Raw genomic sequence first — 10,042 nt, 5'->3', positions numbered from 1 at the left:
CTTGCCTCTAACACTTCATGACGAGACCACGCCATCCTCTCCTTCAACAGAACCAATAGCCACACCAATAACTGTATTTGGGTAGCGATTGCAAGATCTGGTATTGATCTAGACAAGTGCCAATTAAGAGGCAACGTCGGCCCAGGTTTAGTAGCCTCAGCAAACATAAGTTTCGACGCTTGGTTCGAGTTAATATATAGTAATTTATACCAGAAATATAAGTTTAATGAAACAGTTTACCATAACAGTCTGCAGATCTTCGCAGACTATCTTGAACTTGCAAACACTTTTAAACTTCATCGGTTCACCCGTTAGGTATTCTCGAGGTGTGACTGCATTCGCAAAAATGTCCAATAGCAGAGCACCAGAGCAAGGGGCGTGAACTCGAAAGGCGACAGTATTGCCAACTACTGACTGAAAAAAAATGAAAATTATAGTTTTTATTATTCTTCTTATCATTGCGCTATTCTAAAAAAAATTAAAAAAGATGTATTCGGGTCTGAGTCTTGGGGGGGGGGAGATAAAAATTGCAAAAAATAGGTAACAATTTGTCAATCCTTCTTACAGGAGGGGGGGGATCTTTTATACCTTTCTTAATGGTACTCTTCCTCTAAATTTAAGAATGAAAAGCATTTAACAATCGAAATAATAAAAATTAGGAAAAAGAATAGACACATCGACAGGGAATTTTTTTTCTCAGAAACAATTTAAACTACAAAATAAGAATAGTAAATCTTGTTTTGGTGACAGAAAGAAGCAAAGTGACAATTTTCGCTCCAAAGCTTTGAAAAAGTTGTGTGATTTTTATAACAGTCGGTGTAATTATAAACTACGACTTTAGTTCCTAAACGCTCAAGAAAGCCTATAAGCGTGGCAACAAGCAGAGAAAAGGCATATTGGCCATCTAAACCTAACAAGAATTTAATAGTATGGACCACAAAAAATTATTTGTTGGTATTTTATACCTATTAAGTAGCCAGGGAGTGCGTAACGTCTGCTATATTTTTCACATTCTTGAAAGAGTTCAAACCAGATGCCTCGTCTTTGAGCCCAATCTTGGACTTTCATAGACTCCTAAATGGATTTCCTTCAAATACTTTAGAATGCTGTCAAACAAGGTCGTATCCAGGGAAGAGGGTCCCCCCTTGAATTTTCTCCAACTAGTAAAAACGTAACAAAAATGCATATAAATAAATTTTTGACACTTTTTTAACGTTTTTGCACACACACCCTCCACCACCCGGAGAGATACCCCCTTCCTCAAACAAAAATAATGGATATGCCCTTGATGTCAAATTCAAGAAACAGAACATTCAATGCAGGATCTTAATCGTGATGTTGCTTACCTGCATGACAAAGCGTTTTAAGCTAACCGCTTCAAAACTGTCCTGATCACCCTCGTAGAATTTCAAATTGTAATGGAATATTAGGGAGTTTTGCATAGTAGTTGGCATTCCAAGGCGAATGGTTGCCGCACCTGGAAAAAAAGTAATCCTATAAAAAAGGAAAGAATATACAATATTTATTATAAATAATAAATCCTTTTTCTTACATTTGGTGCCTTTGAGAAATGATAAAATTTTTGTTGAAAATGGTTCTACTTTTTTTCGTTTTCTTATATTTTTATATAAGGATTATATAATTTGTATTATATATTATATAATTTCAAATTATAGTTATTGAAAAAGAACGAATAGTTTTCATAAAATACAACTGTTAGTTTGAGAATGTATTAAAAAAAAAAAAAAATCAAGCAGAGACTAGGCTATTACATGCTGAAAGCGAAAGATCGATTTTATATTATATATTATATAATAAACTATATATTTTGTAATTTTTGTGGAAATTGGTTCTACTGTCTTTTTCGTTTCCTTTTTTTTCGTTTCGTTTCCTTCGTTCGAAAAAAATCAATTTTTGAGATTATTGAATTAAAGTGATACATAGCATTTCTTTTTTGGATTAAATAAAAAAACAAGTTTTTTTAACGGAAAGTAAGGAGCGACATTAAAACTTAAAACGAATAGAAATTACTTCGTATATGAAAGGGGCTGATTTCTCATCCAGGTCGCTCCTTACTAGTTCGTTACCACGAACTGTTTGATTTTGATGGCTTTTTTTAAGACTAGTACGTGGACCAGGTCTTGTTAAACAAGTTTCACTAGCCCATCTATGAATTAGCTTGATAAAACGAAATTGTGATGCAATGGGAAAAGACCCTCTTGTTGAAGCTATTTAACAAGAAAGGAATAAAACACTGAAGGATTCAAACTAAAGAGTAAAAAGGATTCCAGAAAACAAATTAAATCCAAAAACTAAATCGAAATAAGCAAACATCTACGCCCATAATCATTTCATTACGCTCCACATGTATCTACATTTGTCAGCCTCTGAATGTTTCTCACGAAGAATATCGTACCTAGTTTTTTGATTACCTGCATATTATAACAATATGGGAAGACAGTTAATTAAATTTTTGTGGTTAATCACAAAAAATAAGAGATATAGGTGACTTAATCGGATTGTTGGAGATAAAAAGCAGCTTTGGTAGCAGCACTAAGCAGTTTTGCACTAGACATACAGTTTATGGTTATTAGTTCAACCATTTTGACTGGTCGGGTCCGAGGACACTATGAGTAACTATAGTAAGATATGGGCTGCTCCAGAACTTAATATATATTATAGTCTTTTTCTCTCTATAGCCTGGTAACTCTGTACTGTAATATCGGAAAAAAATCATTTATTTGTCGGTGCTTTGTTTTTCAGCATGCAATAGCCTAGTCTCTGCTTGATCTTTTTTTAAAATTAAATAAAAAAAACAAGTTTTTTTAACTGAAAGTAAGGAGCGACATTAAAACTTAAAACGAACAGAAATTACTTCGTATATGAAAGAGGCTACTTCCTCATCAACGCCCCGCTCTTTACGCTAAAGTTTGACTCTGTCTCTCAATTCTTCTTTTTAAAACAGTAAAAAACTTTAGCGTAAAGAGCGGGGCGTTGATGAGGAAGCAGCCTCTTTCATATACGAAGTAATTTCTGTTCGTTTTAAGTTTTAATGTCGCTCCTTACTTTCAGTTAAAAAAAACTTGTTTTTTTTATTTAATTTCTGAACGTTTTTGAATCAGTGCATGTTTTGATTTTGGCTCTCCGCAGAGGATTAATTAAAACGAAATTTTAATTTTTTTTTTTTTTTGGCTAAATGGCTTTCTCATAATTTTGATCGAATGATTTTGAGAAAAAAAGAGCGGGGGAGGAAGCCTAGTTGCCCTCCGATTTTTTGGTCAATTAAAAAGGCAACTAAAACTTATAATTTTTTATGAATATTTTTATTAGTAAAAGATTTACGTAACTTATAAATTAGCTTACGTAAAGAACTTTTGTATTATCATATTTTTATTACATATATGAGGGGGTTCGCCCCCTTGTCAGATCCTCGCTCTTTACACTAAAGCTTAAATTTTGTCCCAATTCATTAAGAATGACCCCAGAATCACAAAGGCCGTAGAATAAATAGTTGAAATTACTAAAAATACTTTAACGTAAAGAGCGAGGTATTAGGAGGAGGTGAGCCCCTCAAATGGGTAATAGTTTCTGTTTGTTTTAAGTTTTAATGCTGTTCCTTACTTCCAGCTGAAAGAACTTTTTCATATTTATTTTTTCATTGTGTTTTTAAATAATGCTAGTAAATCCTACGCTCCCTTCATGATGATTTTCTTCCCCCATGACAAATTATCGATGGAAAGTTCCCCCAGCATATTCTCCTCTTCTCAACCCCTCCCCCAACCAAAAAAATCCTCCTGAAAACGCCTGTACACTTCCCAATAACCATTACTATATGTAATCATTGGTCAAAGTTTGTAACTTGTTGCCCCTCCCATGGGGACTGTGGGGAAGTAAGTCGTCCCCAAAGACATAGTTATAAGGTTTTTCGACTACGCTGAATAAAATGGCTATCTCAGAATTTTGATCCGTTGACTTTGGTAAAATAATTAGCGTGGGAGGGGGCCTAGGTGCCCTCCAATTTTTTTGGTCACTTAAAAAGGGCACTAGAACTTTTCATTTCCGTTAGAATGAACCCTCTTGCAACATTCTAGGACAACTGGGTCGATACGATCACCCCTGGGAAAAAAAAAACAAAACAAAAAAACAAATAAACACGCATCCGTGATCTGCCTTCTGGCAAAAAATACAAAATTCCACATTTTTGTAGATAGGAGCTTGAAACTTCTACAGTAGGGTTCTCTGATACGCTGAATCTGATGGTGTGATTTTCGTTAAGATTCAAAGACTTCTAGGGGGCGTTTCCCCTATTTTCTAAAATAACGCAAATTTTCTCAGGCTCGTAACTTTTGATGGGTAAGATTAAACTTGATGAAACTTATATATTTAAAATCAGCATTAAAATGCGATTCTTTTGATGTAGGTATTGGTATCAAAATTGGTGTCAGTTTTGGTTACTATTGAGCCGGGTCGCTCCTTACCACGAACTGTTTGATATATTCTCAAACTACCAGTTGTATTTTTTGAAAACTATTCGCTCTTTTTTAAATTTTCTCTTTTAATTCTTTGGCATCTTCCGATATGTTATATTCACCTATTTCTAACCATTTCCACTCTTGATCTGTTAATCTGTATTGGAACTCTTTCCAAGACTATGAATTTCTTTTTGTTTCATTTCTGAAATTTTTGAAGGAAGGGTTCCAGAGGTAAATCAAATCGCTCAAAAATAACTTCTTTTAGTTTCTTGAAGCCTCCTTTAGTGATGCGTCGGCAAGGCCACAAAGACGAATTTTTGTCTTCTGACTTAGGCAAGGTTGAATTTTAGTTACCCAGCGTTGTTGTGGTCAACCGTTTAATTCCGCAGTATTTTAATAACTGGAAATATGCAAGAGTACATATTTGTTTTTCTTCATCGACCGAAAAATTACCGTAAGCATCGAATCTATTACTGACGACTGTTAATAACCTAAAAAAAAAGCTTTCGTATGCTGACCAACGGTCTGCGGTGCGCAGGTACTGATCTCCTGATTCGACGCCTTCGGCCAGGAGTACAATGCGTGGTTGAGGGCAAATCATCCGACGCTTCCCGTGTCTTTCCCCCAGACTTCTCCAGTACCCATTTAGAGCTGGGTTGACTCTGACTGGGCTTACAGGGTCACACTATTGACCCCCACACCAAAACAAATAACCAGCGACACCAGGACTCGAACCCCTGACCTTAAGATAGTAAGTCCGAAGGGCTTACCACTTGGCTAGGACGGCTAGATGATTGTTAATGTACCTCGGAATTTGTTCTTACAATTGGTTCAGTCATTTGCCTTCTCTACTCACCGTCTGCTGTCTCTTTTGGTTCCCTGTCTTTTCTATGAGACTCCTCTCTTCGTTCCCTTGCCTCCTTTTCTACTCTCATGATTCACCTATGGGACTGCCTGGATTTAGAAAGCCTAAAAAGGAGTTTTAAGTCTGTCCTAGTACCTTTCCGAAGCCTTTGGCCACGATTGACATGAGGGAGGAGTCCTTTAGGGAGATCAGAGATGATAGTTGGCTCCATCAACCCATAACTGTTTGGCTAGGTGTGATTGCCTTATCGAGGCCTAACCTTTCCAAAATATGGCCTCTGGGAGATACTCTCTCCCATTATCAGTCATTACCTATGCCCTCTGAACCTTGTTCTTTTAGCCTTATATCCTATTTTTCCCCCTTAGTATGCATTGGTACTTATTCCTCATTCAACTCATCCCATGAGGTGGGACCAAAAGAGCGAAAAAACTTGGCAAAAAATATTCCTAATAATAGAAGTTAGAATATTTCGAATCCGGAACCCTATATCAACGGAAAACAAAGGAGAAAATGCACACAATTAACCTAAACAGTTGAACCATGCTAGAAAATAGCATAAAAAGATGAGAAACGACCTTGAATGAAATAAAAAACTCGATTAAGCTACAGTTGTTGTTTACCAATATAGGCTATAAGAGCATAGCACTCATCCAGACAAATCGTTATACAACGTCAGTAGTCCCCCTCCCCCCCCCAGAGGTATCTGAGATATTAACTACGCTCCGATTTAGACTTCAAAATTATATATTTCCCAACTTAAAATTACAAAATAATGCCAAATTTACCTGTAGAGTCTGTGACCATAACAGCTTTGGTGTGTTCTTCCGGAAAGTAAAGGCCGTAGCGAAAAAATAGCGAACGAACGAACGGAAGCTGTTCAAATTCTTGAAGAGTGATGGATTGTTTCAGCAGCTGCCATTCAGACTGAAGAGGGTAGAACTCATATATAAATTCTTTTGGGTCCGTCAAAAAGTAATGATCGTCATATTCATACCTAGAAATAGTTCATCTATAAAAAAGGCTTTAAAGCATCCTTATAAATTCCCAAACAAACGTATATAGCAGTTGGTCTTCAAGAAAATAATCCAAGGAAAAAATTTCTCAATTTTGACAACCAAAAAAGTTGTCACTGTTGCGCTGTATTTTTAGAAAATTAATGAACTCCCAAAGTGACTCTGAACTTCAGTTTTTCTCATTTTATCCTGTTATTATTTACAACTATCTGTTTAATGCATGGAAAAGTTAACATTAAAAAACAATCAACTGTAAATAAAAAATAATCAAGAAAATAATAAATATTGAAAACTGAAATACTACACTTGTAATTTGAAACGATTAGATTGTCAAGCCTATTGAATATACTTTCCAAACACAAAAGCATAATCAACTATTTTATTATTGCTCCAATTGCTGCAAAAAGTAATAATCGTCATATTCATACCTAGAAATAGTCCATCTATAAAAAAGGCTTTAAAGGATCCTTAAAATCCCCAAACAAACTTAAGCAGCAGTTTGTTCTCAAGAAAATAATCATCGAAAACTGAAATGCTACACATGTAAATTGAAGCAATATAAGAAAAATACATCTATTGTCAAGCATATTGAATATTTATTCCAAACACAGAAGCATAATCAACAATTTTATTATTGCAGGAGTTGTTGCAATGTTATTTTTTATATATTGCTTTTATTATGCAGCAGTTTAGTTTTCAAGCAAGAAATTTACATCAATAAACATCAAAACTGCACACAAATGCTGCACAAGTAATTAGATGCTATTTCTTGCTATGAGATAAATTAGAATAAATTAGGATACAATAGATAATTATGAATACTTCAAACAAAGTCAAACCTTTCTTAAGAATATATCATCTTTTCTACCAAAATTCATGTTTGATGACAAGAGACAACCCTCGAAAATAAAGAATCTATGTTTAAAAGAACCAATCCATTAAAAGTTTAAAGGGGCTCAAAAAGAGCAGTAAAAAGTTAAAGCCAGGAGAATTAATATCCCTTTTTTAACGTATTTTTTGCCCCTCCTAGATTTTGAAACTACTTTTTGGCATTGATATTTCATAGAAAAAAAAGATCAAAAAAATAATAGAATTGCCAGCCCTCCCCCCTAAATTTTCATGAGCTTGCGTATATTTTAAGTTTAAAAGAAAGAAATCATTAAAAAGGGATAAAATACAAATTAAATTACAAATCAATTATTAATATTAAGTTATAAACTATAAATTAATGATTGCACAGGCAAGGAAACTGAAACGAAATTCATTCCAGGTCACCCGCTTTTTAGGCTCTTTTCTACTATCAAATCAAAGTGTTGCTAGCAACTTAGACTAACCAACGTTTTTCTGCACCTTCAAAGTTAAAATACTGACAATCCAGGATGTGAGTGACGTCATTTTTATATACATCAGTATTGCAATGACGTTGTCACACTTGTCACACTTATGTGGAAAAATTGAAGATTTTTATGTATGGAAAGGTACATTAAATTGCTTAAAGAGCAAAAAACTGGGAATTGCAAAAATATTTGTATATTTGTATATTGTATAATATGTGTATATTTGACAAGGGATTACAAAAATTCCTAAACTTTAAAAAAGAAAACCAAAACTTTGAAGCTTATTAGAAATCGTTGTTAGAAATCGGACTTACTGTAATAATTAAATTTTTTGAATAGAATTTAATATGAAAATATATTAAATTGACAAAAAAATAAACAACTGGTTATTGCAAAAATATTTGTATGTATTTTAACTTGGGATTATAAAAATTCCAAAACCTTAAATTAAAAAACCAAAAGCTTGAAGCTTAGTAGAAATCGTTGTTAGAAATCAGACTTTCTTGAATTATCAAAAAACTACGGCTAGAAGACAAGCGACAATGAGAATCTATCTATAAAAGCCTGCCACGTGCCGAGTGCCAAAGTTTATATAAAATTGCTTAAAGAGCAACAAAATGGTATTTGCAAAAATATTTGCATATATTTTTACAAGGGATTACAACAATTCCAAAACCTTAAATTAAAAAACCAAAATCTTGAAGCTTAGCAGAAATCGTTATTAGAAATCAGACTTTCTTGAATAGTCAAGTAACTGCGGTTAGAAGACAAGCGACAATGAGAATCCATCTATAAAAGCCTGCCGAGTGCCGAGTGCCAAAGTTTATATAAAACTAGCTGTTGGGGTGGCGCTTCGCGCCACCCCAACACCTAGTTGGTGGGGGCGCTTCGCGCCCCCCCCCAAGCCCCCCCGCGCGCGTAAGTCGTTACGCGCCATAATAGTTACGCGCCATTGTAGTTGTGTCCCTATGTCCCACCTGTGAATATAGATAGATATATATATATGGTTTTAACTACGTAAAACTTGCGAATATACAACATTCTTTGCTGTCCCATTGTCTTTGCATATAAATAGATTGTCAGGTTTACCGACTCTTGAACATGCAACATATAATGGTCCATGGGAAAACAATCTGTATTCAGATCTATACCTCATGATTCTAATGATTGCCCTTGAGCTTTGTTGATGGTGATTGCTAATCGACCATTCCCTGTCCCGGTGTCCCGGTCGTCATTTACATCCCCCTGTTTCCCCCGGTGTCCCCGTTGTAGTTGTGTCCCTGTGTCCCGGTCGTCATTTATATTCCCTGTGTCCCGGGTCCCGGTCGTCATTTGTATCCCGGTGTCCCGGTCTGTATATACATTCGTTTTTTAGTTTTGTTTTTCTCCTTTATTTTTTTCCTTTTTTTTTCTTTTTTAGCTTATTTAGATTTTTAGATTTTTTAGTTTTTTTATTAGTTTTTAGTTTTTTTTTCTTTTTAGTTTTTTTGTCCCGGTCGTCATTTATATCCCCCTGTTTCCCCCGGTGTCCCCGTTGTAGTTGTGTCCCTGTGTCCCGGTCGTCATTTATATTCCCTGTGTCCCGGTCGTCATTTGTATCCCGGTGTACCGGAGTTGTGTCCCTGTGTCCCGGTCGTCATTTATATTCCCTGTGTCCCGGGTCCCGGTCGTCATTTGTATCCCGGTGTCCCGGTCTGTATATACATTCGTTTTTTAGTTTTGTTTTTCTCCTTTATTTTTTTCCTTTTTTTTTCTTTTTTAGCTTATTTAGATTTTTAGATTTTTTAGTTTTTTATTAGTTTTTAGTTTTTTTTTCTTTTTAGTTTTTTTTTCCCGGTCGTCATTTATATCCCCCTGTTTCCCCCGGGTCGTCATTTATACTCCCTGTGTCCCGGTGCTTTGTTGATTGCTAATCGAACATTCCTTTTGTCCTGGTCGCTTTCTCTTTGAGTGTCGTCATTTATTTTTTTCTTTTTTAGTTCTTTTAGTTTTTACCTTTTTTAGTTTTTTTTAGTTTTTAGTTTTTTTAGTTTTTTACCTTTTTTTAGTTTTTTTAGTTTTTTTTTAGTTTTTTAGCTTTTTTATTTTTTTTATTAGTTTTTAGTTTTTTTGTAGTTTTTGCCTTTTTTTTAGTTTTTTTAGTTTTTTAGCTTTTTTATTAGTTTTTAGTTTTTTTTGTAGTTTTTGCCTTTTTTTAGTTTTTTTAGTTTTTTAGCTTTTTTATTTTTTTTATTAGTTTTTAGTTTTTTTTGTAGTTTTTGCCTTTTTTTTCTCTTTGAGTGTCGTCATTTATTAGTTTTTTCCTTTTTTTTTTAGTTTTTTATTGGTTTTTACCTTTATTTTAGCTTATTTTTC

The 10,042-nt window shown here is 34.4% G+C and overlaps 1 protein-coding gene across 4 annotated transcripts in view; it reads right to left on the bottom strand.

Moving 5' to 3' along the window:
* LOC136033285 (hillarin-like) overlaps window positions 1-10,042 on the bottom strand; it is a 137,325-nt gene that overhangs the window by 6,352 nt on the left and 120,931 nt on the right. For all 4 annotated transcript variants that reach the window (XM_065714043.1, XM_065714047.1, XM_065714046.1 and 1 more), the window contains 3 exons: window positions 6,123-6,331; window positions 1,347-1,477; window positions 241-414 (listed from right to left, as the gene is read on the bottom strand). In XM_065714043.1, the coding sequence (XP_065570115.1) occupies window positions 241-414; window positions 1,347-1,477; window positions 6,123-6,331 (514 nt within the window). The remainder of the gene's footprint in view (window positions 1-240; window positions 415-1,346; window positions 1,478-6,122; window positions 6,332-10,042) is intronic.

This window comes from Artemia franciscana, chromosome 11 (assembly GCF_032884065.1).
Source record: "Artemia franciscana chromosome 11, ASM3288406v1, whole genome shotgun sequence".
Lineage (NCBI taxonomy): Eukaryota > Metazoa > Arthropoda > Branchiopoda > Anostraca > Artemiidae > Artemia > Artemia franciscana.
Note: the sequence above shows the minus strand (reverse complement) of the source record. Positions and strands in the feature narration are given on the sequence as shown.